The sequence below is a fragment of the Nomascus leucogenys genome, chromosome 21 (assembly GCF_006542625.1).
Source record: "Nomascus leucogenys isolate Asia chromosome 21, Asia_NLE_v1, whole genome shotgun sequence".
In the NCBI taxonomy this organism is placed as follows: domain Eukaryota; kingdom Metazoa; phylum Chordata; class Mammalia; order Primates; family Hylobatidae; genus Nomascus; species Nomascus leucogenys.
In genome coordinates this window covers 49,189,793-49,217,438 of record NC_044401.1, presented here as the reverse complement: position 1 = coordinate 49,217,438, position 27,646 = coordinate 49,189,793, and the positions used below count along the sequence as shown (strand labels likewise).

General features: G+C 47.4%; 1 protein-coding gene across 5 annotated transcripts in view; it reads right to left on the bottom strand.

Annotated features, from left to right (window-relative positions):
* The window catches only part of ACAD9 (acyl-CoA dehydrogenase family member 9), a 33,887-nt gene extending 6,259 nt beyond the window's left edge, over nt 1-27,628 (bottom strand). The window contains exons 1-12 of one of the 5 annotated variants that reach the window (XM_003279900.2): nt 27,089-27,628; nt 22,357-22,450; nt 13,460-13,561; nt 11,709-11,815; nt 10,586-10,686; nt 9,049-9,127; nt 7,309-7,483; nt 5,463-5,536; nt 4,185-4,260; nt 2,679-2,749; nt 2,306-2,425; nt 577-705 (exon numbers count right to left, since the gene is read on the bottom strand). In XM_003279900.2, the coding sequence (XP_003279948.1) occupies nt 577-705; nt 2,306-2,425; nt 2,679-2,749; nt 4,185-4,260; nt 5,463-5,536; nt 7,309-7,483; nt 9,049-9,127; nt 10,586-10,686; nt 11,709-11,815; nt 13,460-13,561; nt 22,357-22,450; nt 27,089-27,139 (1,179 nt within the window). In that variant the 5' untranslated portion in view covers nt 27,140-27,628. Of the gene's footprint in view, nt 1-576; nt 706-2,305; nt 2,426-2,678; nt 2,750-4,184; nt 4,261-5,462; nt 5,537-7,308; nt 7,484-9,048; nt 9,128-10,585; nt 10,687-11,708; nt 11,816-13,459; nt 13,562-22,356; nt 22,451-27,001 lie in introns of all 5 variants that reach the window. The other 4 variants (XM_003279899.2, XM_030801519.1, XM_030801517.1 and 1 more) reach the window with 4 other exon arrangements.
* Between the last annotated feature and the right edge of the window lie 18 nt (nt 27,629-27,646).

Sequence of the window (27,646 nt, the reverse complement as noted above, 5' to 3'; positions counted from 1 at the left end):
TTCAACACCCCCAAACCCACTGCCTGCCCCAGCCCACCTAGCAGGACTGACTGCTACTGCCAGAAAGCCCTTCACTCTCTCTTCATTCACCTTGTGCCAGCAGATCAGTCCCATCTGGGCCTGGCGCACTCTATTACCCTGCCCTTAGGGACAAACTGCCCTCCCCCCGGCCCTGGTCGAAGCCCTTTCTTTCTGCCCCTAGGGGCCAGCAGCACATGCTTCACAAAACTCTGGCTGCCTCTGGAGAATGCCTGCTCCCTGCCTCTTTGTGTACTTGCACTCTGTCATCCCCCGTGGTCGGCCCTGCTGCACAATCAGAAGACAGCATCAAAGTCATCTCTGTGGCCCCAATTCCCTCCCCTGCCACCTGGCACATGCTAACCGAACTGACTCCTCAGGCTTGTGACTTCATGGAGGGCAGCAATCGCGAATGAGACGTGCCAGGGCTAGGAGAGCCCTTGAGAGCATGTGACCCAGCCCTGGGCCGTGGGGGCCTCTGTGAGGCCCTGAGCAGCATCTTCAGGACCAGGCAGGGTGGGGGTGGAGCACAGCTTAGCTGGTGGCGGGGCCACTCACCTCGAAGATGAGGAGGATGCGGGTGTCACGCAGTATGCGCTCGTACGGATAGTCCCTCGTGTAGCCCAAGCCCCCGAGGATCTGCAGCGCCTCACTCACACACTGCCAGGCGGCCTCGGAGCTGAACACCTGTGGGGTGTCACATTGAATCCTTTCCAAAAGGAGGACCTACTCTGCAGGGAGCTGGGTGGCTAGGGAAGCATGGGAGGCACCCGGGCTTGGGGAGGAGATCGGCCAGGGAGGAACTTGAGGCATGATGTGGTCAAGTCCTTTGCCTTCCTTGACCACACTGGCCAGCTTGTGTTCCCTACCCCACCATGACCTTCTGTACCTCTGGGCCCGCCTTCACCCTATCTGCACCTGGCTGAGCTCCTGTTCCTTTAAAACCCACCTAAGATCTCCCCTTCCCGAGAAAACCTGACCTGTTCCTGCCAAGCCCCAGCGGCCGTGACTTCTTTCTGTCTGTGCACACTGTAAGTGCCTTGGGGGCAGACATACTGCCATATTTAGCCCTAGGCTTAGCATCTGGAAGAGGCTGGCCTACAGCAAACTAATGTCTGTGGTCACTGTTCAAGGGTGACAAGAAAACGAGATGATAAAACACATGCAAATGCACCCAGTACACAGGCTGCACCTAGAAAAGACTCAAACACAGTCCAAGATGCCCAGCCTTTTTGTTTTTTTTGTTTTTTCAGGGACCTTGCCACTTCAGGATCCCAACCTTTTAGGTAGACTCTCCTGCCGACACCAGGATGTTTGCTTCTGTAAGCTGCCATACCTCTCACCATTTCTCTCAAGAGCTCAATTCCAGAGACCAGCTTAAAAACAATTGTAGGGGGGACAAAGCAGGGTCCCCTAAAGTGTGGCCATCTTTTTTAGTACAGCTAAAAAATGACACCCTCCACCCTCAACAAAACAAAAGCAAATTCTAGTATCTACCTCAACCAAATAAGATGCTCTTCCCACCTCAGCCTCCCAGGTAGCTGGGACTACAGGCATGTGCCACCACGCCAGCTAATTTTTGTATTTTTTGTAGAGATGGGGTTTCGCCATGTTGCCCAGGCTCATAAACTTTTTTTTTTTTTTTTTTAGATGGAGTTTTGCTCTTGTTGCCCAGGCTGGTGTGCAATGGCACAATCTCAGCTCACTGCAACCTCCGCCCCCACCAGGTTCAAGCGATTCTCCTGCCTCAGCTTCCCAAGTAGCTGGGGTTACAGGTGCCCGCCACTATGCCCGGCTAATTTTTTGTGTTTTTAGTAGAGATGGGGTTTTACCATGTTGGCCAGGCTGGTCTCGAACTCCAGACCTCAGGTGATCCACCCACCTCAGCCCCCCAAAGTGCTGGGATTACAGGTGTGAGCCACCACGCCCTGCCATATACTTAGTTTTTAAGATAAAGTTTTGATACCAGAAAGTAGGAAGGCCATAAACTAAGGAAAAAAGAAGTCTTTCTCACACAAGCCAGATGCAATGTTATTCTAAAAGGATGTTATCATAACAGTCTCCTTCTGCTATAAACTGCTGATCCACTGGCTCACTGGACACTTCCCTACTGCTGCTCCCCACTGCCTGCGTATCCCTGGTTTGCTACACAGGGCGAGTGCATCATAAATACTGGATCAACGACAGGAGGAAGATGACAGGCAACAGCATGGGCTTGAAAGGTCACAGTGACGGAGATTTCCCAAGCCTCCCTCCAGCGCCAGCTCTCTGGCTGTGCCAGGGTTACCTTCACCATGGCCGCCTCGATGGAGCAGTCGGGAAAGCCAGGTTGGTCCAGCATCCCTGCTGTGAGGTAGGTCATACTCTCCATGACGTAAGCCTTCTGAGCCATCAGTGCAAATTTCTCCTGGAGTGTTCAGAAAAAACACAAGAAGCAATTTGCATGTGCTGAGAGCCAAATCTGTGAAACAGAAGAGAAAGTAATTAAGTCAGAAGCCTCAACGCCCAAGAGAAGCAAGCCCAGTGACCCGTGTCAAATAAAGCCTTAACTAGTCTTCTTCCCAAATCACCACAGAGGTCACCAGTACAGAGACATCAAAAGAACACACTGTTCATGTCACACAGTGAAATGCACAAATACAGTACTCAACCATCGGTACCTGAATCAATCCAAATTCACTGAGCCTCTTGTTAAACTGTTTCCTTGTGCAGGCGTACTCAGCAGTCATTTCTGAGGAAGAACAGAGTTATCAGAAAGAACTGGAACATTTCTGTTGTTCAAACATGATTTCCTATGGCCATCATCCTTACCCTTCCCACAGGCGGGCACTGTGAGAAGCGTGTCTGCTGAGGTCAAATACCCCAGAAGCTGGCACCCCCACCTGCCAGCACCCGTGGGTCAGAGGAGAACCACCCCTCCTCATGGCACCCACACACAGAGTCTGGCGTCAGATACAGACTTCAATCCTGGCAATGGTTCTTACAGGCTGTACCTCAGGCCAAGTGCGACACCTCCCTGAACACCACCCTCCACCTCAGAGTCACTGTGAAGATGCAACCAGGTGGAAGGGGGAGGGTGCCTCGCACAAAGCCAGGCACAGAGGCCCCAGACAGAGGTGATGCAGGCTCACACCCAGCGCAGTGACCAAAGCAGGTGGGGCCGCCTGGCTTGAATACTCAGGCTGGGGCTTCCAGGCGTGTGGCTGTGACAAAGTGCTGAGCTCTAAGGGCCCAAGAGTGACATGGCACCTCCCCCAGGCAGAAGTACCCCCGCCCCGCCCATAGCCATGTCCTCCACAGGCTCTCCCAGGTGTGGTGCACTCAGGAGGTGTAGAGGGCTGAGCCCCACTCAGAGCCCCGGCAGAGGAGCTCCCCGGAGGCCTTGTGCCTGAGTAAGAAGAGCCCTGAACCTGGAGCCTGACAGCTTTCGTTTTGGGTCCAGGAGCATCGTCTGGAACAAATCGCTTGCCCTCTCTGAGTCTCTGTCTTCTCATCTCTAAAATGGAGGGAAGCCAAAACAGGCCCAGAGCCTGGAACCAAAGAGGAGCTTCGTAAAGCACTTAGGGGTGTGCTGCCCCGGGTACCCCCATTTCCCCACAGATGCTTCCACCACAACCAGGATGGTTACAGGGCTGTTCTAAGTTCACTGGCAAAGGAAAATGGAGGTTTGGGGTATTCTAACAGAAGGAAACAAAGGAAAGATCCAGGGGCCCAGGGACCTGGGTTCCAAACCCGACTCTACTCCCCACCGACTGTGCAGAGTCACCCAGGAGGCACGGACCTTGGGAACCAGAGGCTGTGTATCCTGGAAGCCTGGCTCTTGGTGTGTGCTCACCAAGCAGCTCTGCTCCTACTGGTCAGTGGCAACCTCTCACCCCAGACAGAAAGCCCGTTCCCCAATCCCCATCCCCACCCCAGACAGAAAGCCTGTCCCCCCATCGGCATCACCCATGTGGAGGTGAAACAGAGGAATGCGGAAGACGACAAACCTCGGGGGCAGGCTGAGGAGACCCTCTGGTCTCCACAAAAGCCCCGGGACTGAGCTCAGGCTGGTGGCCTGGTTCAGCACTGGCCTGGAAGGGGCCGGGGGAATGGCAGAGCCTCCAGGGCTGGAGCCGGGGCAGCAGGGGGTGGGGCACAAAGGGCCTTGTCCCTAACTTACCTACCAATCAATCTCTTGAGCAGCCCAGCCACAACGCTGCCCATGCTGAACCGGCCGCTGTTGAGTATGTTCATGGCCACCTGCAGGGAGAACGGGAAGAGCCCAGGGGCCCTGAAGGAGGCAGAGGGAGGAGGCCGCAACGAGACCAGTCCAGGTGGATCAGCTTGCTTTCCCTCAAGCTGGGAGAAAGCACCATCCTAACGCCTCAGAACAAGGTGGTTCAGTCACTGTTGCAGCTCTACCAATGTCCCCACACACAAGACCACTGAACGTTATTCCAAAGGAACATGCCAGAGCTGGGCATGGTGGCTCCCACCTGTAGTACCAGCATTTTGGAAGGCCAAGGCAAGAGGATCACTTGAGCCCAGGAGTTCAAGACCAACTTGGGCCAAACAGAAATTCTACTTTTAGGTATAAATCAAAATAACTGAAAACATTATTTCCACATAAAAACTTGACATGAATTTCATAAGTAGCATTATTGATAGCAGCCAAAAGTGGTAACAACCCCAATGTCCATCAACTGGTGAATGGATGAACAAAATGTACTATCTCCACTCAACAGAAGAGAATTCAGCCATAAAAGGAATGAATTACTCATTCATGCTATGAGAGAGATGAACCTTGAAAACATCACGCAATGTGAGAGAAGCCTGTCATCAAAGACTGGATCTTGTATGTGACTGCATTTCTATGAAATGTTCCAAACAGGCAAATCCATAGGGACATAAAGTAAAAGAGTAGCAGCCAAGGGATGGGGTAAGGGTCATACTAGACGGTACAACATTTCTTTTTGGGGTGAGGAAATGTTCTGTGTGAGATATTTGAACAACATAGTGAATACACTAAAAACCACTGAAATAATATTTTAAAATGGTGAGTCGTTTGTTATATCAATCATCTCTTGATAAAAATAGTAAATCTTAGTCCAGAAAAGAGTAGGGCACAGATGCAGACCAGGGTTGTAGTACACAGAGCTTGAGATTCACCAGAGCCCACAGGCTGCTTTCTCACACCCGCTGCAGAAGGGAATCCTAGCCTCCGCTCGAGGCGAATAAGGCCTCAGAGGTGAAGGGAGATCCCCAATCCTTACCATACACTTCTTCTAGGAGCCAGCCAATTTTCGAGTCTCCATTTTGCCGATTTCCCAACAGATAACCATGTAAAGTCACCTGCCATGCACAGGCTACTCTGCTACGAACAGGGATAGGGCAAAAGCTGGGGGCCGACAAGCTGCACTCATGACACTACCTGGTACAAGCGGCTGTGGCTGGCAACTCACCTTAAACCCATCTCCAACTTCTCCAAGGATGTTTTCCACAGGTACCTTGGTGTTTTCAAAATGGACTTCGCAAGCTGAAACACATGAAATTTAAGATCTCATCTGATAATGCAAACCACTCTGCATATGACCTGCAAGCAGGCAATTCATCCATCCATCCATCCATCCATCCATCCATCCATCCATCCATCCATCCAATGTTTGGTAGGACAGCATAGAAAGACAAAGTTCCTATCTTTGTGGAGCTCATACTTTGATTAGGGAGACAAAAGCTATAAACAAAACAATGTAATATTGTGATCAGTGCTATGGATGAAATAAATAGGGCATCACGATAAAGAGAAATGGAGGTTGGCAAGGGGGTGGATAATAATACTTTTATTAAGGGCTATGTCAGACTTTTCTAAGGTGACATTTAGTAGAAATTTAAGAGTGAAAAGAACCAGGCATATAAAGAGCCAGAACAAGCAAACTGAGGGAAAGAACAGCATTTCCTAAAGCCTTAGGGTAGACTGGGACCACTGGTCTCAATTTTTAACTCTAACACAAGCACACCCCTGCAATCTAACTGTAGCACTCTCTCACTGTGAGGAGGGATGGACCTCCCTCCTTTCCCTGCCTGCTAGGTATGACCATGTGACTTCCTGTGGCCAATACAATAGAGCTGACCCAACATGAACAGAGGCCTTAAATGTGCTTTTAGGGTCGGGTATGGCGGCTCATGCCTATAATCCCAGCATTTTGGGAGGCAGAGGCAGGAAGATCACTTGAAGCCAGGAGTTCGAGACCAGCCAGGACAACACAGCAAGACCTCATCTCTATTAAAAAAAAAAAAAGGCGGGGTGCTGTGGCTCACGCACTTTGGGAGGCCGAGGTGAGTGGATCACGAGATCAGGAAATCGAGACCATCCTGGCTAACATGGTGAAACCCCGCCTCTACTAAAAAATCGAAAAAATTAGCCGGACGTGGTGGCAGGCAGCTGTAGTCCCAGCTATTCGGGAGGCTGAGGCAGGAGAATGGTGTGAACCTGGGAGGCGGAGCTTGCAGTAAGCCAAGATACTGCCACTGCACTCCAGCCTGGGCGACAGAGCGAGACTCCGTCTCAAAAAAAAAAAAAAAAAAAAAAGTGGCCAGGTATGGTAACTCACACTTGTAATCCTAGCACTTTGGGAGGCTGAGGCAGGTAGACTGCCTGAGCTCAGGAGTTCGAGACAAGTCTGGGCAACATGTTGAAACCCCATCTCTACAAAAAATACAAAAATTAGTCAGGTGTGGTGGTGCATGCCTGTAGTCCCAATTACTTGGGAGGCTGAGACAGGAGAATCACTCGAACCCAGGAGGCAGAGGTGGCAGTGAGCTGAGATCACAGCACTACATTCCAGTCTGGGTGACAGAGGGAGACTGTCTCCCACGACAAAAAAAAAAAAGTACTTATATGGCTTGGCCCCTTAGGTGCTTATGATCTGCTCTAAGAACAAGCCTCCAGATGGACCTGAACCCAACCCACAGCCTGAAGCAGGCTGCTAGGCACTGCAGACTGAGACAACTAAAGGCTAGGGACTGTAAGCTGAGCTCTAAGGTGGTCTGTCTGCTAGGGCAGCTACAGCAGGGGATGACCAGCAGGCCTTCAAATGAGCAGCACTCAGCTGCAGGAACAAAGACAAAGCCCATGTAGCATTCTTAATTTGACCTTTTTAAAATGCTTAACAAAAACTGAAAGTATTTAAATCTCATTTTATCTTGCTATTTGGACAGAGTCAAGGGCCAGTCTCCCCCTTACACACACACACACACACACACACACACACACACACACACGCACACGCGCGCACAGGAGCTACTTACTGTTGGAGCCCCGAATGCCTAATTTATCTTCAGGTTTCCCATTGGTGACTCCACCAAAGTCTCTTTCTACTATGAATGCTGTGATTTTGTCTTTCACTGATCCATCAGAATCAACGACCTCAGTTTTTGCAAACACAGTAAAAATATTGGCCAGTCCTCCATTGGTAATCCAGACCTGAGGACGGAAAGATGGACTTTAGAGAAAACCAAACCCCTATGTGACCCACCTCAGCTCTGTCTTTGTCCATCAAGCTCCAGCTGCCAGTCAGACCTCAGGCCAGACATGCAGGGTCCTTGGCTCTGCAGAAGCCAACCAAGCATGAGTGAATAGAGGACAAGACTCAGCCCAGTTTCCCCAGAGCAAGGATTTTCCCAAGGGACATGGATGGCCAGGGTGGAGGTGGGGGCGGGGGGAAAGAACATCCAAAGTTGTCAAACAGCTCAGGCTCCACCGCCAGACAACTGCATTTCTTCAAGAAAGAAAGGGTTTAATCATTTCTTAAGGCATACATATATCAAAACATCATGTTGTAGATGTAAATACACACAACATTTATTTGTTAATTCTACAAAGAAATGAAAAAAGAGAAGGCGGGAGGGTGGTGAGGAGGAGGAAAGGAAACAGGGAGACAGAGGCAGAAACAGACTCCTTAACAAACCGCAACAGATGGGACTTGTGTGGATCTTAATTCAAGCAAACAGTTAAACCAAAAAAAGATATGAGGCAATCAGGGATATTTGAATGCTGATAGATGTTAAGAAATTATCAACTGGGCACAGTGGCTCACGCCTGTAATCCCAGCACTTTGGGAGGCCGAGGTGGGCAGATCACTTGAGCCCCGGAGTTTGAGACCAACCTGGGCAACATGGTGAAAACCCATCTCTACCAAAAAAAAAAAATACAAAAAGTTAGCTGCGTGCCTGTACTCCCAGCTGCTTGGGAGGTTGAGGTAGGAGAATCACCTGAGCCCAGGAAGTTGAGGCTGCAGTGAGCCAAGATTGTGCCACTGCACTCCAGCCTGGGTGACAGAGCGGGACCCTGTCTCAAAAGAAAAGAGAAATTATCAATTTTTAAAATGTGATAAGGGTATTATGGCTTTGTGTTTATTAAAAAACAAACAAACAAAAAAAAAAAAACAAAAAAAACTCCTGTCTTTTCTGAGTTTGTTACCATGCGATCTGGAGGTGGCGATGCTGCTGGAAGAGGCACAGTGGCCATAAGCAGGTGACTGCCAGAGTTAGGGGCACCCAGGCACACAGAATATGTCTGAAATTTTGTGTAACAAAAAATTTAAAGATTTTTTGGGTTTATAGGCCGGGCATGGTGGTTCACTTTGGGAGGCCAAGGTGGGCAGATCACTTGAGGTCAGGAGTTCAAGACCTGACTGGACAACATGGTGAAACTCCATCTCTACTAAAAATACAAAAATTAGCCAGGAGTGGTGACACGCACCTCTAATCCCAGCTACCCAGGAGGCTAAGGGAGAATCATTGGAAACCTGGGAGGCAGAAGTTTCAGTGAGCTGAGATCACACCACTGCACTCCAGCCTGGGTGACAGAGACCCCCATCTCAAATAAAAAAAACTAAAAAAAATTAAAAACAAACACATAAAAGCAGCTCAAGAAGGTAGTCGGTGCTACAGCAGCAGGTACAATCCCTGGTGTGTGGAGAGTGCTCACTCAGTGGCAGTGAAGGTCGTGACTGAGACCCTGATGTGGCCATGGGGAAGGAACCCTACCTTGGAGCCATTGAGGATGTAGTGCTTCTTGTCTTCACTTAGTGTGGCTCTGCTCCGGATTGAGGCTGCATCGCTCCCACTGCAGACACAGAAAGATGTGGTCAAGGGAGAATACTGGGAATAAATATGAATGCTTTTGAGGGCCTGAAAATGGAGGTTTTAGTACTTTTAAGAGGTCAGCAAACTTTTAAAATGAAGGGTCAGATAACATATTCAGCTTTCCAAGCTACAGGATGTCTGTCTCACCTCCTCAACTCTGCTGCTATTAATAGAACATGAGGCTGAGGCAGGTGGTTCACGAGGTCAAGAGATTGAGACCCGGCCAACATGGTAAAACCCTGTCTCTACTAAAACTACAAAAATTAGCTGGGTGTGGTGGGGCATGCCTGTAGTCCCAGCTACTCGGGAGGCTGAGGCAGGAGAATCACTTGAAGCCGGGAGGCAGAGGCTGCAGTGAGCTGAGATCATGCCACTGCACTCCAGCCTGGCGACACAGTGAGACTACGTCTCAAAAAAAAAAAAAAAAAAAAAAGAATGCAGCTGAAGACTATTTGTAAAACGATGGGCATGTTCCAATAAAACTGGGCTGGGCGTGGTGGCTCACGTCTGTAATCCCAGCACTTTGGGGGGCTGAGGCGGGCAGATCACTTGAGGTCAGGAGTTCGAGGCCAGCCTGGCCAACATGGTGAAACCTCATCTCTACTAAAAATACAAAAATTAGCTGGCTGTGATGGCACATGCCTGTAATCCCAGCTACTTGGGAGGCTGAGGCAGGAGAATTGCTTGAAGGTGGAGGTTGCAATGAAATGAGATTGTGCCACTACACTCCAGCCTGGGTGACACAGCAAGACCCTGTCTCAAAAACAAACAAACAAACAAACAAAACTTATTTATAAAAAACAGGCAGGAGGCTGGATTTAGCCGACCTCTGCTTCAATACATCACGTAAAAAAGCGGCAGTGATAACAACTTGGGCTTAGGTTTAAACATGGAAATGGGTGCTTGCAATGGGCTCATCTGAGGTCCTGTGAGGATGAGTTCTGGGCACTCCAGGAAGGATGACTGTTCCCAGGTTCTCATGCAAAGGGAAGCAGGATGGAGGATGGTCCAGGTGACGGACTTATCATCAGAGTCCCGAGTCCTGCCGCAGCCCTGCTCCATCCAGCAGATCACACAGCCTCAATGAACCTCAGCTCCTGAAGTGTAAGTGGGAGCATTACCACCCACGCTACATATTCTGAAAGGTGCTTTGAAGCCGGAACGTTATTACTATATTGTATGTCAAGGTGTGTTGTAAACCACAAAAATGTATTTAATAAGTGCTGTCAAGCGTGGTATCTCACTTGCAAGTCTCACTGGGACAGAGAAATAAGGTCAAGATAAGAGGAATGGCAAGAACAGTTGCTGAGCTGATTCTTTGCAAGATTTTGGAAAGAAGGAAAAGTCAGCTACTCAACAAAACCAACAGCCCCTTGCCCCAGTGAATCCTGGGCAACGTCACAGCTGCTGAGGGATAACGTTCTGTGCAGAGACAGACCTGGCTGGCTCCGTGAGGCAGAAGGCTGCAATGTGCTCCCCAGACGCCAGTTTAGGCAAGTATTTGGCCTTCTGCTCCTCAGTGCCGGCCAAGACGATCCCCTAAACAAAAGAGACACAGACTAATGTCAGCTGTGGGGAGAAAGGACAGCATGAGGTGTTTGTGAAACATTTCCTTTCTGAGGCAAATATTTACTTCAGGCAAGAGAAGACAGCAAGAACTCAGAGCAAGCGGCCACAGGCAGAGCCCAGGGAGCCAGGCTGCTGAGGAGACTGCCGGGGCGCACATGCTAGCGCCGTGAGCCTGTGCGACACACAGTGCTTTGCAGTCTGTGTCCAAAACTTTCATATCGGTTCCTTCATTTCCCAGACTGGTGGTCTTGGGCAAAGGATATCCCTTTCCAAAGAAAGCCTCCTCCATCTTGTCATCCACAAACTGGGCCACTCCCACCCACTGGCAGGGTCTGGATGATGCAATGTAAAGACACAGGAGCGCTGGAACCAAGCCTATCCTAAAGAAGGTGCTCAGTGTCAGGGCTGTCCCACCTGCTGCCCTCCAAGTGCCACAAAGACAGGCCCCCTCTTCATTAAACATCTGCATGAATGCGTGTGCTCTCTGGGGTGGGGGAGCCAAGCATGGTGTGCATTCAGCTCTCTTTGATGTCAACATTAAGCAGAAATAATCTGAGTAATGAGATTGCCAGTAAGGGTGGTTGACCCTGGGCCTGCCCTAAGGTGCTCCAAGCCCAGTGGGGAGAAGGCGGCTTGCGTAAAGAGTGGGGGCATGCTCAGGCTGAAGGACGAAGGCTCAGGAGGGGAGACCACTTCCAGCCCAAGGCGAAGACAGTGGCACCCTACCTGGGCCTTGAAGGGTGGATCAGAGGCAATGGGGACAGGAGATGGATTCAAAAGGAAGGGACACGCGACCCAAAGGCCACTGCGCATGTGGGCAGTGTGTGGGGACCGAGCACCACAAGGTGTGGCCAGAGTGAGGGAACTGAAGGGCAGGGCTGAAGGTCAGATATCAGGCCCAATTCAGAGGGAGCAAGCCTCTGGCCGCTATGCCAGCATGTGACTCCAGAAGACCTACAGAGAGCACCACACAGAATCCCCAGATACCTAACCTTGAGGCCATTAGCCTGGTGTGCTGCCAGGGTCACAGTGATGGACCCATCCATGCTGATGATCTCCCCTAGTCGTGAGTACATGGTGTTGGAGAAGCCCAGGCCACCTAGGAGAGATGGACCAGCATCAATCACAGCCCAGCCCCAGATTCCTCCCATTAGGCTTCATTGGTTTTTTTTTTCTTCTGATTATAAAGTAATGCCAGATCACCATATTCAAAAAAAAAAATCACAATACAGGCCTGGCACGGTGGCTCACACCTGTAATCCCAGTAGTTTGGGAGGCTGAGGCGGGCAGATCACCTGAGGTCAAGAGTTTGAGACTAGCCTGGCCAACATGGCGAAACCCCGTCTCTACTAAAAATACAAAAATTAGCCAGGTGTGGTGGCACATGCCTGTGGTCCCAGCTACTCGGGAGGCTGAGGCATGAGAATCACTTGAACTTGGGAGGCAGGGGTTGTAGTGAGGCAAGATCGCACCACTGCACTCTAGCCTGGGCAACAGAGACAGACTCTGTCTCAAAAAAAAAAAAAAAATCACAATACAGAAAGGTACAAAGTAAACAAAAATCGAGGGCTGGGCACAGTGGCTCACGCCTGTAATCCCAGTGCTTTGGGAGGCTGAGGTGGGAGGATTGCTTGGTTCCAAGAATTCAAGACTAGCCTGGGCAACATAGCAGGACCCCAACTCTACAAAATAAAAAAAATTCACCAGGCATGGCAGCACACGCCTGTAGTCCCAGCTACTTGGGAGGCTTAGGTGGGCGGTTTGTTTGAGCCCGAGGAGTTCAGGGCTACAGTGAGCTATGATCACACCACTGCACTCCAGTCTGGATGACAGAATGAGACTCTATCTCAAAAAAAAAAAAAAAAAAAAAGCTCACAATCTTGTGCCTCAGAAAGCGCCTTTCTGTGTATATTCTTCCATCCACACTTTTTCTAGGCATACAAGCATATGTAGATATATACTTTAAATATGAAGATATCTACACACACATCAAATCAATTAACACGTAGTGAGAATCTTCCATCACAGTTGTAGGTCTTTATAAATGCAACAATTATAGTGTGTCCCACTGCCCAGTATCCGGAGGACTCCAGGACAGAGCTTCTCCACTGTGGCACTGTAACATTTTGGAATGGATTGTTTTCTGTTGTGGGGGTCTGTCCTGTGGATTGTCAGATGCTTAGCAGCATCCTTGGCCTTTATAATTTTGTATCAAAAGGGCCTGAGGGTAAACACAAATGGCACACATGTGTGTGGTCTATCCCTTTGAACCATTTTCTACCTTGCCCACTACACACTGCTTGCCTGTCCCTTTAACCTCTGCAGAATTCAGGTGACCAACTCGAGAAAAAGCATAAGGGAGGCAGGTTGTAGTGACTGGCCAACTCTAATAAGGCAGAACCGCCACTTGGGGGCTAAAAACATCACTAGGATGCTCAAAGAATTACAGGGACAGTCCATAAGACAAAGGACCCTGCTCAAAGGTTCCCACTGGTCCAATCTCCCACCTTGACGTGCCTTGCACTCTACAGCCAGCCAGACCACATGCCTCATTCCTCTGTGCTAGGATGAGAAGCACGGGACCCGAGAGCACTTCCTCCCTACAGGTCCTTCAGTCAGTCCACCCTACCATGTAGCCCACGACGGATGGTGTCATCTATTCCAGCAACTAGACCTGTTATGGACAAATACAGAGTGCTTTCTTAAGAGCCAAACTGGCTGGGTGCTTGTTTGCTTGACTTACCATATTCTTCCGGGACTTGCAGCCCAAAAAGCCCCAGGCTCTTCAATTTCTCCAAAGTTTCATCTGGGATTTTCCCTTCCTGGTCAATTTTTCGGGAGTCCACTGCCAAGAGGAAAATCTTGATTAAACAAATATAAGCTATGTTTCTACAAATGTAAGTAAACAGGACAGTGTTTATATATTAATCATAAATAATCCCAGAGTAGAAACTTTTTCAAAACTAGAAATTCTGTAGTCATGGTCATTTGGCCTATGTTCAATTTTATATAATGAGCCCAGGAAAAATTTTATTTTTACATATTTATTTAGAGACAAGGTCTCACTCTGATATCCAGGCTGGAGTGCAGTGGCACAATCATAGCTCATGTAACCTCAATCACCCAGGCTCAAGTGAGCTTCCTGCCTCAGCTTCATGAGAAGCTGGGACTACAGGTACATACCACCACACCCAGTTAATTTTTTTTTTTTTTTCAGTAGAGATAAGGTCTTGCTATGTTACCCAGGCTGGTCTTGAACTCCTGAACTCAAGCAATCTTCCCACCACAGCCTCGCAAAGTGCTGGGATCATAGGTGTGAGCCACCATGCCTGGCCAGAATAAAACTGTTAAAAGCTGCCAGAGCGAGGTGGTGCTCTATTTCTTGATCTGGGTGCTAGTCACAGGGGTGCTTTTGCTGTGTAGAACAGCAGCAAATTATACATTCACGGGATGTAAATTTTTCTATAGTCATGTTAAACTTCATGTTTTTCCTCCTCCTTCTAGACCTCATACTTTTTTTGGCCAGTATTTTCTAGGAAATGAGAGAATAAATATGCAAGTCTCAGAATCGTACTAAAATGTTCGGCTAGATAGCCACTTCACGGCAGTATCTGGGCCAAGGTTTACTTCACTGTCAGAGGCCATACTGCTTTCAGCACAATCCACAAGTTCTGAGATAGTTTAGCCTGTTTAACACCAATTCATTCATTCATTCATTCAACATTCACATTCAGCCAGTAGTCTCAGCTACTTGGGAGGCTCAGGTGGAAGGATCACTTGACCTGGGAGGTTGAGTAAGCTATGATGACACCACTGCACTACAGCCTGAGCAACAGAGTGAGATCTCATCTCTAAAATAAAAATTCACATTCACTGCAGCAAAACTGAACAATCAATAGCACAGCATTAGGCCTATAATTGCACACTTTTGTATGCATCAAATTAATTAAAGTGTACTTCTGAATTGCTAATTAAACTTCATCAATACTATAAATTGTTAAAAACACCATAACCTACACTTCAGAATTTTTGTATACGTAGGTCACTAAGAGAACTACAGATTCCCAAAAGTGCAGGCCAAACCCTTCGTTTTTTATCCTTTAACAACTTTATTGACATACATAATATATATAATTGGCAAATAACCTGCACATATTTACAATATATAATTTGTTGAGTTCTGACATACTTATCAGTGAAAACATCACAATCGAGATAAAAACATTTCCTTTTTCACCAAAAGTCTCTATGCCCCTTTGTGATTGATCCTTCTGTCCACCATCCCCAGGCAACCACAAATCTTTTGTCTGTAGATCAGTTTGCATCTTCAAGTTTTATATAAATGAATCCATATGGCACCTGTCTGTTTTCCCTGGCTTCTTTTACTCAGGTCATGATTTAGAGATTCACCCGTGTTGTTGCGTGTATAAATACTTCATTACTTTTTGTTGTTCAGTATTCACTGTATGGGTGTACAATTGTTTATCCAAATTCAATAAACAGTATGAACACACAGAGCCAAGAAGTTCAAAGAACTCCAAGCAAAATAAATGTGCAAAAAACTACATAAATAAATGTGATAATCAATTTTCCTAAAACCACTGAAAAGCAGCCAGAGATGAAAGAAACACTATGTACAAAGGAACAAAGAATGGAAGCAGACATCTCTTCTGAAGCAATATGAAGTCAGGAAGAGAATAGAGCAACACAATGGCCTGAAAGGTAAATCCTGTCAACACAGAAACCTGTTCTGATGAAGCAGACTTTTCTTTTCTTTTTTTTTGAGATGGAGTCTCGCTCTGTCGCCCAGACTGGAGTACAGTGGTGTGATCTCAGCTCACTGCAACCTCTGCCTGCCGGGTTCAAGTGCTTCTTCTGCCTCAGCCTCCCGAGTAGCTGGGATTACAGGCGCACGCCACCATATCTGGCTAATTTTTCTACTTTTGGTAGAGACGGGGTTTCACTGTTGGCCAGACTGGTCTTGAACTCCTGACCTCAGGCGACCCGACAGCCTCGGCTTCCCTAAGTGCTGGCATTGCGGGCATGAGCCACCATGCCCGGCTGAAACTTTTCTAGACATACAAAAGTGAGAATATGCATCCCCTGCAGAGCTGCACATCATGAAAAGTGAAAGGAAGTCCTTCCCACAGAAGAGCAATGGTAGCAAAAGGGAATCTGACTCTACATGAGACAATGAAGAGCCCTGCAATCAGTAACTACATGGGTAACCACAAGATCCTTTTTTCCTATTTTAAAAATTGCTGGCCAGGCACGGTGGCTCAAGCCTATAATCCCAGCACTTTAGGCCAAGGCGGGTGGATCACGAGGTCAGGAGTTCAAGACCAGCCTGGCCAATATAGTGAAACCCTGTCTCTACTAAAAAATATATAAAAATTAGCCAGGCATAGTGGTGCACACCTATAGTCCCAGCTACTCAGGAGGCTGAGGCAGGAGAATTGCTTGAACCCAGGAGGCAGAGGTTGCAGTGAGCCAAGATAGCGCCACTGCACTTCAGTCTGGGCGACAGAGTGAGACTTTGCCTCAAAAAAAAAAAAAAAAAAATTGCTCTAAAAGATAAAAACCAACCATTTAAGAATTGTAGGCCTTTTTGTAGACATTGAAAATTGTAAAATTGATAAAGAAATGCAAATTAACTTGGAATGAATCATAGTTCTAAATCTGAATTAAAACTATAAAGTTTCTTTTTTTTTTTTGAGATGGAGTCTTGCTATGTCGCCCAGGCTGGAGTGCAGTGGTGCGATCTTGGCTCACTGCAAGCTCCGCCTCCCAGGTTCACGCCATTCTCCTGCCTCAGCCTCCCCAGTAGCTGGGACTACAGGCACCTGCCACCACGCCTGGCTAATTTTTTGTATTTTTAGTAGAGATGGGGTTTCACCATGTTAGCCAGGATGGTCTCGATCTCCTGACCTCATGATCCGCCCATCTCGGCCGCCCAAAGTGCTGGGATGACAGGCGTGAGCCACTGTGCCCGGCCAAAACTATAAAGTTTCTAAAAGAAAATACAGGCCAGGCTGGACAAGGTGGCTCTCACCTGTAATCCAAGCACTATGGGAGGCCGAGGCGGGCAGATCACCCGAGGTCAGGAGTTCGAGATTGGCCTGGCCAACATGGTGAAGCCCCTTCTCTACTCAAAATACCAAAAATTAGCCAGGCGTGGTGGCATGTAACTGTAATCTCAGCTACTCGGGAGGCTGAGGCAGAAGAATCGCTTGAACCCAGGAGGTGGAGGTTGCAGTGAGTCAAGATGGCATCTCAAAAAAAAGAAAATACAGGCCAGGCGCGGTGGTTCATACCTGTAATCCCAACACTTTAAGAGGCTGAGGTAGGAAGATCACCTGAGCCCAGGAGTCTGAGACCAGCCTGAATAAGATAGTGAGAACCCATTTCTACAAAAAACTTTTAAGAATTATTAGCTGGGCACGGTAGCATGTGCCTGTAGTCTTAGTTATGTGGGAGGCTGAGGCAGAGGATGGCTTGAGCTCAGAAGTTCGAGGGTTGCAGTGAGCTATGATCACACCACTGCACTCCAGCCCAGGCAACAAAGAAAGACCCTGTCTCTTAAAAAAACAAAAAGAGGAAAAAAGGAATGTTTATGGCAACTTTTTTGGTGATAGCTAAAATCTGGATACATACCCTATGTTGATGAATACTTGCTTGAATGGATAAACAAATCTTGGTATATCCATAGAAAGAAATACGACTCAGCATTAAAAAGGAAGCACTACCAATACGTGCACCATGGATGAAATTCAAAATTATGCAGAAAGAAGCCAGACAAAATCACATATAATGTAATTCCAAAAAATACAAACTAATCTATAGTGAGAGAAAACAGATCAGCAGTTGCCTGGGGATGGGGGAAATAAAAGAGGCACAAGGAAACTTTGATGGGTAATGAGTACATTCACTTCCTCTGTTGCACTGATGGCTCCTGAGGGGTACTCTCTAAATACAGTCATGTGTCAGGTGATTCTCTCCCTGTATGAACATCAGAAAGGACTTACACAACCTAGGTGGCAGAGCCTACTACACACCTAGGCTATATGGTATGGCTTTTTGCTCCTAGGCTGCAAACCTGTACAGTAGGCCGGGCGTGGTGGCTCATGCCTATAATCCCAGCACTTTGGAAGGCTGAGGCGGGAGGATCACTTGAGCCCAGGAGTTGGAGACCAGAGCCTGGGCAACACAGTGAAACCCCATCGCACTGTAAAATATTTTTTATTTTTTTAAGGAAAACAAAACAAAAAAGCTGTACAGCACATTGCTGTGCTGAACACTGTAGGCAACTGTAACACAATGGTAAGTATTTGTGTATATGAACACAGCTAAACATAGAAAAGATGCAGTAGAAATATGGTATGATGATCTTATGGGACCACCATTGTATATATGGTCTGTCATTGACTTGAACATCATTATGTGACACGACAGTGTGTGCAATTTATTGTAAATCAATTATACCTTAATTAATCCTGAAAAAAAAAAAAAACCTGACAAACCACATAGGAAAAGTTTAAATAAAAGAACAAGAGACTATGGGAACTAAAAAAAGATACAAATAGGAAGATAACCACTAGGAAAAAAAGCAGAAATAAGTATTTCTAAATTATAAATTATGTTTATATATAAATAAGCAACTTTTAAAACTAGCAACATATAATTTGTGATCACCGGGTGTGAAATAAGAAACAAAAACCAAGCAATGTAATGACAGCTGACAATTTGGCACTTCTCAAAGAGGTTCTGGGGGACCTGAGCTGCTTCTAGGGGGTCCCACAGGGTCAAAACTAGTTTTTATTTTTTTTGAGATGGAGTCTCGCTCTGTCACCCAGGCTGAAGTGCAGTGGCGCCATCCCAGCTCAATACAACCTCCACCTCCCGGGTTCCAGTGATTCTCCTGCCTCGGCCTCCCCAGTAGCTGGGATTACAGGCGCGCACCACCACACCCAGTTAATTTTTATATTTTTAGTAGAGACAGGGTTTCACCGTGTTGGCCACGCTGGTCTCAAACTCCTGACCTCAAGTGATCCACCTGCATCGGCCTCCCAAAGTGCTGGGATTGCAGGCATGAGCCACCATACCTGGCCTAAAACTATTTAAGATGTTATTTGCTTTTAAATTCTAATTCTCCGAAGACTGTACAGTGGGGCGCAGTGTAGTGTATTTAATGTTTTGGCTGAGTCCTATATATAGTCCAAAGTACCATGTTCCCAGAATTTATGTACAGCCTTTACATGAATAAATCTTGATCAGGGATTCAGAAAAAAGTCTTAAGTTTGCATGTAAGTCACTCAAAGCAGTAAAAGAGGCTACTTGGATTTCCAGCAATATTTGTGCTTTTATGCTCAGCCATTACTTTTGGGGAAGGGTTGTCTGTCCTGGTTGGTTTTCATAGAGGCCAGCTGTGGGAGGATGTGATTTTTCTGTGTCTCTAGCTGACCAGTGCCTCTATTTCCATGGCACCGCTGGCTGCCTACAGCTGTCGTTCCAGAGGGCCCTTTGTCCACAGTGACTAGCCTCCTCTTTGAATATACATGAAATAGGTGTATTTTTGTATGTTCTTTTCTCTGCTTTGTCCTTGGATTTAACTTCCTTTTTGAATTCACATCATGGCAGCTGAATGAACACAGTTTTTATTCCAGCATTTGCTATTTATTCCAAGAGACCTTTGTTCCTGTGAGAGGGAGTAGGTTTGGTTTGAAGTGGTTTCTTGTGTGTGTATGTATATGTATATATATATATACATATATATTTTTTTTTTTTTTTTTTTTTTCTTTTGAGACAGGGTCTCACTCCTGTCGCCCAGGCTGGAGCACAATGGCATGAACACAGCTGACTACAGCCTTGACTTCCCAGGCTTGGGTGCTTCTCCCACCTCAGACTCCCAAGTAGCTGAAACTATGGGCGTGCACCACTATGCCCGGCTAATATTTTGTATTTTTAGTAGAGACGGTTTCGCTCCATTGCCTAGGCTGGTCTCAAACTCTGGGACTCAGGCAATCTGCCCCGCTCAGTTTTCCACAGTGCTAAGATTACCAGTGTGAGCCACCATGCCCAGCCGGTTTCTTATATATTTACATCTCTGCAAATACGAAGATGACAGTTATTGCTGACGGAGCCCTATGTCCTAGAAGTGTGTGCTTCTTGCTTTAAATGCATGTGTCAGGACAGGTGCGGTGGCTCACACCTGTAATCCCAGCACTCTGGATTACAGGCAGATCATTTGAGGTCAGGAGTTCAAGACCAGCCTGGCCGACATGGTGAAACCCCATCTCTACTGAAAATACAAAAATTAGCCAGGCGTGGCAGCGCGTGCCTGTAATTCCAGCTACTCAGGAAGCTGAGGCATGAGAATCACTTCAACTGCAGAGGTTGCAGTAAGCTGGGGTCGTACCACTGCACTCCAGCCTGGGTGACACAGCAAGACTGTCTCAGAAACAAACAAACAAAAAGCATGTGTGAAGATTATAAAAAAAGACAGTTTAAAAAAAAAAAAGACTGCACAGTGGACTTTTCCAGAGGTTATGTGCACAAACAGGTATGAGAATCCAGCTGTCTTCTAATAAGCCAAACATTAAAAGGACTTGCATAACTTTCAACCAATGCCACTCTTTCCATCAATTATTTTTCTTTTTTTTTTTTAACTTACTTTTCTTTTTTTTTTTTCCAGACGGAGTTTCACTCTTGTTGCCCAGGCTGGAGTGCAGTGGCGCGATCTCAGCTCACTGCAACCTCCACCTCCCAGGTTCAAGCGATTCTCCTGCCTCAGCCTCCTGAGTAGCTGGGATTACAGGCATGTACCACCACGCCCAGCTAATTTTGCATTTTTAGTAGAGGTGAGGTTTCTCCATGTTGGTCAAGCTGGTACCGAACTCCCGACCTCAGGTGATCCGCCCACCTCAGTCTCCCTATGTGCTGGGATTACAGGTGTGAGCCACCATGCCCGGCCTAATTATTTTTCAGAATATTTCTCATTAGCTGGGTGCAGTGGCTCACGCCTGTAATCCCAGCACTTGGGGAGGCTAAGGCAGGCGGATCACAAGGTCAGGAGTTCAAGGCCAGCCTGGCCAACATAGTGAAACCCCATCTCTACTAAAAATACAAAAATTACCTGGGCATGGTGGTGCATGCCTGTAGTCCCAGCTACTTGGGAGGCTGAGGCAGGAGAATCACTTGAACCTGGGAGGTGGAGGTTGCAGTGAGTCAAGATCCCACCAGTGCACTCCAGCCTGGGTGACAGTGAGACTCTGTCTCGGAAAAACAAAAACAAAATATTTTTCATTAAAAATATTATGTTAACATGTAATGGATTTATTATTTTTAAACAAATGAACACAGTATATTTTTATTTTTTTTAGACACACTCTGTCACCCAGGCTGGAGTACAGTGGCGCAATCTTGGCTCACTACAATCTCTGCTTCCTGGGTTCAAGCAATTCGCCTGCTTCAGCCTCCTGAGTAGCTGGGATTACAGGGACCCGCCACCACACCTGGCCAATTTTTGTATTTTTAGTAGAGACAGGGTTTCACCATGTTGGCTACGCTGGTCTCGAACTCCAGACCTCAGGTGATCCGCCCCCCCTTGGCCTCCCAAAGTGCTGGGATTACAGGCATGAGCCACCGGACCCAGCCCCACAGTATATTTTATATTTCCCAGTTTTAATTTCTAAGAGGGGCCAGGCATGGTGGCTCACACCTGTAATCCCAGCCCTTTGGGTGGCCAAGGTGGGAGGATCACTTGAGCCTAGGAGTAGAGACCAGCCTGGGCAATATAGTGAGAACCTGTATCTATGAAAAATACAAAAAAATTAGCTGAGCATGGGGGTGCGCACCTGTAGTTCCAGCAACTCAGGAGGCTGAAGTTGGGGAACTGCTTGAGCCTGGAAGATGGAGGTGGTGGTGAGATGAGATGGTACCACCACACTCCAGTTTGAGCAACAGAGCTAGGCCCTTTCTCGAAAAAATAAAGTAAAATAAAAATAAAATAATCCCTAAGAGGGCAAATATTGATAGATAAAATTCATATAAACAAAAGCTCTCCAGGATCCTAGTATTAGGGAAGAGCTGCTGTCCATCCACCATCACTGAACTCTCCACCAAGGCCCCAGCTGGAGGACCAGCTAACAGCTCTGAGAGAGGGACCTGAGGTCAAATGCTGCCTCACCATGCAGGTGCCACACTGTGGCTGGTCCACAAATCACCATTTGTTTACAATTACCAAAGTACAGAAATTGAAACTCAACCTTTAGAAACACTAAGAGCAACTGTACACTGCCACAACAACCAACACATGCTCCATGGGCTTGTATGGTGTGTGGCCTTGGCTTTTTGCCATTTCATTTTTTTAGTTATTCATTTTTATTATAGCTTATGGAAGTGTTGGCCTGGAACAGTTTGGAAATGTTTAAAGTGGTCCTGAACCACAAATACAATGATAAGCATTTAACTGGATGTTTTTTAATTAAATGGCAATAGGGATGAAACCTAAAGCAAAATATTATGAGTGGAAACCATTTCTCCCTCAAGAAGACTTCTCCTATGTTTGTCACTTCTAGTATAAATATCAACCGAATCGCCCTTACAATGGAAATCGGCAATGGTAAAGAAAACCATACATACCCTCTTCAGTGAAGAATTTTTCCACGGGTCCCAAGAACTGATTGATTTCATTAAGTTCATCTTGGCTAACTTCTGGAAATGGGAAAACTTCTTTCTAAAAATAGTAAATATTTCCTAAAAAATTTAATTTTTAGCACACTCCCATCATGGAAATACCAGTTAAAAGGGAAGGAAAGACATGTGCTCCACTCCACCCTGGCCAGCGGGACATGACGTACTGAAGGAACTGGAAAGCAAACCTCACAAGGTTCCTGAGATACAGGAACTATGTGCAGGCTCCACCACCCACATCCATCTCCCTCCCCTGTTCAAATAGGTTCTTCCCGATTTTCATCAGCTTTCCTTCTCAGTACAAGGGATGGTAATAGTCCCATGAAACATGGAGCCCAAGACTAACATTTAGAAGCCTGGGGGTCTGGTCCTTGATTTCAGGCTTACTAATTACGTGGCCTTCACCAAATCCCTTCAGCTCTCTAAACTACCCCTTTCTCACTCATAACATGCAGGTAATATTTACTCAAGGCCCTTGTGAGAATCGTGGAAGATAGTGGATGTGGAAACTCCTTACTGAAATGGACAATTCTACATCAATTATTGTGTGAGCTCAAAGATGCTACACTGACAAGAGCACATCATGCTTACCAAGTCTCATTGATCCCTACAGCCGCTGTCTCTCCTGCTTACAGACATCTGCTCCCTGTGCTGGGCCCCTCTGGACTTTTGGGCTCTGCTACCCCTTCAGTTGCCAGCATGACATGAGCTTTGGATGTGGGCTTCAGGCTGTTGAGCAGTGATGTCCTGAGTCAGAGCTATTAAGCCCAAGCACCACCTGTCCTCATGGCACCTCTCATCAAGTGTCTCTAGAGAAGTCTTCAGGAGACCTCAACCTTCTCCTCAGACCTTGTACAGCTAATCAGCCAACAGATTTCTCTGCTCTATCAATATGCTCACACTGCTTTCTCCTCTCTGGGCCCAGGACCACAGGCTTATAGGTGAGTCCCTAACTAAAAGTGACAGCCAACTTAAAGGAATCCCTGCCTCCATCCATTCCAAAACCACCCCGAAGGTGGTATAGAAAAAAAAAAGCTTGAAGGCCAGGCACAGTGGCCTGTAATCCCAGCACTTTGGGAGGCCGAGGGGGGCAGATCACGAGGTCAGGAGTTTGAGACCAGCCTGACCAACGTGGTGAAACCCCGTTTCTACTAAAAATACAAAAATTACATGGGCGTGGTAGCACGCGCCTGTAATCTCAGCTACTCAGGAGGCTGAGGCAGGAGAATTGCTTGAACTCGGGAGGAGGAGTTTGCAGTGAGCCAAGATTGCGCCATTGCACTCCAGCCTAGGTGACAGAGTGAGACTCCATTAAAAAAAAGAAAAGAAAAAGAAAAAAACAAGCTTAGCTGGGTGCAGTGGCTACTGCCTATAATCCTAGTCCTTTGGGAAGCTGAGGCAGGGGGATTGCTTAAAACCCAGGAGTTCAAAACCAGCCTGGGCGTGGTTGCACACGCCTGTAGTTCCAGCTACTCAGGAGGCTGAGGTGGGAGGATCTCCTGAGCCTGGGGAGGTTGAGGCTGCAGTGAGCTGTGATTATACCACTGCACTCCAGGGTGGCGACAGAGTAAGACTCTGTCTCAAGGAGAAAAAAAAAAAAGAAAAAAACCAAGCTGATGGCTCCATCACTCTGCAGCCTTTTATATCAAAGCTCAGTCTCCTTCACTGAACACAGAGGCTCACTGACACTTGGGTCTTGTGCAATGAGCTGTGTTAGAGATCATTCTGGTACCAGTGGGCAGGTCAGATAAGCCAGCCTGGCAACTAATTGGCCTTCAGGTACAACCACAGAAAACCTGCCACACAGGAGAGATTGCAGGGGCGTGGGAGAAAGATTCTGATGTTATCAAATCAGGTCAATGCCTTAGGGGAGGAGAGTTCAATTGCAATAAACAGTTTGTAAATTACCTAAAAAAGTGGAACCTGTTATTCAAAGAAATCTAGTGCAGAAACCAAATATGTAAAACAGACAGAAGCAGGCAGCTCTGACTGAGACTGCTGATAGGGAAAACAGGCACCCAAATCCCACCCACTCAACTTCCCACCCATCCCTGCAGCAGTTCCAGGACACTCCATGAATAGCTTGGATCCAGCTTAAGGCAAGGTGACAACCACTGGCCTACATAATCTGAGATTCTAAGCATCATGTCCCATGTTTCTGCTCTAATCCCAGTAAGGCTGTGAGAGATGACACTGGCCTGATTCAAAGTAGCAGCAGAAGGGCCTAAAAGTGGTCAGATTCTAAGAACCTGAAAGTAGAGAAAACCAGATCTTCTGTGGAATTAGATGTGGACTAGGAGAATAAGAGTACAAGGTGACTCCAGGTGTTCTGTTTGAACAGGTGGAACAACAGAGCCACCATTATCTATGATAAAGAAGGCTGGTGGAAGGAGCAGGATTGGGTGGGAACCAGGAACTCAGTTTGGGATCTATTAATCTCAAATGCCTGTTAGATCTCTTAGTAGAGCTTTTAAGTACAAAGGTAGATTAAAAAAAGAATCGTGGCTGGGTGTGGCAGGGCATGCCCGTAGTCCCAGCTACTGGGGATGCTGAAGTGGGAGGATCTATTGAGCCTAGAAGTTCAAGGTTGCAGTGAGCTATGATGGCACCACTGCACTCCAGCACGGGTGAAAGAGGAAGGCCCCAACTCTGAAAAAGCAAAAGGAATCTGGAGTTCAGGGAGAAATCTGAACTGGAGAAAGAAATTTAAGGCATCAGGATATTGATATTTAAAGCCAGGACACTAAATAAGGTCACCCAGGAGATGGCTGTAGATGAAGGGAGACCCAGCCTTAGTAAATTCCAACTCGGCTAGTTGGAAACACTGGTCACTGTTTAGCGCTCAAGGAGCTGAAAAAGAACCAGCAATGGACACAGAGAAGTATCAGCCAGTGAAGTATTTAGAACATTCAGAGAACGGTGAGAATTGTGATTCAGAAACCAGAGAAGAAAGTGTGTCAACAGAGTGGAAGGATGAACGGTGTCAGATGCCAATGATGGGTCAAGTAGGATGAAGTCTGAGAACCGATCACAGAATTTGATAACAGAGAGGTCATTACTGACTTCCATGGCCATTAGGGACAAATGCCTGAATGGTAAGGGCTCAAGATCCAGTAGAGAGAACAGTTAATGATGCAGAGAAAGGAAAGAATTACCCTTGAGTAGGTGAGAAGGCCTGGGGTCTAATGAGAGGTTGGTTTTGCCAGGAGCAGACAGTTCAGTCATAGTAACAGAAGGTAGATAACATGGGCATATATGCAGGGGGAGGGGGTAACTGTGCCTGTGAAGTTCTCATCTGACTGCATGGATTTTCCCATTGGAATGGGAACCAAAGCTGACAGCTGAAAGTAAAGGCAGGGCAGGGGGTGCCAGAGGTTTAAAAATGGAAACAGATCTGAAAGATCTGTGTTCTTTCTTCACCATGCTGCTGGAAAGCAGGAAGTCCCAGGATAGAGCACCATACTGCCCCAGGTCCTGGGTAAAAGGTTTTCCAATATGTTCAAGACATAGCTCTGCACTTTCTAGCTGGGCAAACTGCTTTTAGTCTGAGTCTTAGCTTCTTCATCTGTAAAGTTGCTTGCTACAAAGGGATCAGCCTGACAGCCTCAGAGGAATGTTCCAAAGAGAAGCCAGGGAATAACTTCTGTGATACAGGATCAGCCAACATTCAGCCAAGTTCAAAGCAGGGCACCTCGAGGAAATAGCAAGTATACTGTTGCTTTCCTTAGAAGATAAAATAAAATACAAAGGAAAGAGCAAGAAATGTGTTTATTCCTATTTTGTAGATGAATGCACTGAGGCACAGGGAGGTGAAGCCGTCAGCTCCAAGGTCACAAGACTAGTAAGTGTTGAAGCCAGCTCTCTCTTCTGCTGCACAGTACTCTACAGTTTAAGAAGACTCTCCATGCACCATTTATCTCACTGGGGCTCTACAACACATCTGTGAAGGAGACACAACACTATCTCCATTTTAAGGCTGAAAAAACTGAGTCTCGGCCGGGCACGGTGGCTCACGCCTGTAATCCCAGCACTGTGCGAGGCCGAGGTGGGCGGATCACCTGAGGTCAGTTCTAGACCAGCTTGGCCAACATGGTGAAACCCCGTCTCTGCTAAAAATACAAAAAAAAAAAAAAAAAAAAAAAAAAAAAAAGCCGGGCATGGTGGCGGGCGCCTGTAATCTCAGCTATTCCGGAGGCTGAGGCAGGAGAATCGCTTGAACCCAGGAGGGAGGTTGCAGTGAGCACTCCAGCCTGGGCAACAAGAGCGCGACTCTGTCTCAAAAAAAAGAACTGAGTTTCAAAGTCAACGAGCCAAGACCAAACCCAAGTCTTCCAACTCTAAGAGGACAACGTGTTTTATAACCAAACTGTTACTATTGGCTGGGTTGTGCGACCCTTGGGAAGCATCTTGGAGCCAGATTTCTGAGGAACCTCAATGGCAGGGAGAGGCGCTAGGACTCAACTGGGGAAGGAAGCCCCAGGGCGCTGGAAGGTGACTGAGGAGGGACATGGTGTAAACTGTTTAGGAATCAGAGAGGAAGCCCCGCACATTTCGAGACCAGACCAGCTGAGATGAAGGCTGCTTTGTTAATTACCTAGCCTAGAGTTTTCCGAATTCCCCTGACAAAATTCAGCTGGAACACGTCACCACCACATTTCCAAGGGTCTTGGAAATGTCTCACCCTTTCTCTGGGAAGGTTTTCCTGGAACTCAGGAATCCGGAGTGTTAACATGCCTCGGCCGCAGGGTGTATCTCTCTGGCAGGTTTGGGGAATCTTACAAAGTTCAACACCAGTCTTGCAGCTGAGGGTGAAAAGCGGGAGCCAGACAGCAAGGGTTCGCCCAGGGCTCGCGTTACCTTCTTGATTTTGCCCAGGAAAAGCTCTTTGGCGAAAGCTCGTACAGGCGGGCTGGTGCGCAGTAGCCGCCGGTTAGCGGTAGAGACCACCAGACCCCGGCAGGCACGAGCCGCAGCCGTGGTGCGCAGGAAAAGCCCGCAGCCGCTCATGCTGCCCGACGTTCCCCAGCCTCAGCCTCAGTCTCCCCCTCTTGCTTAGCGCCGCCGGGACACACGCGGTCCGCCACGTCTGATGACGTTACTGGCCCGCGACAACGTGCAGTACTCACTGCGCTTGGGCGGTCTCCCGCAGCAGGGGATGGAGAGGCCAGAAAAGCGGGACGACTACCACCTTCCGCGGCCAAGGCCTTAGTCACGTGCAGCTGGCTGGCCCGCGCCGCCT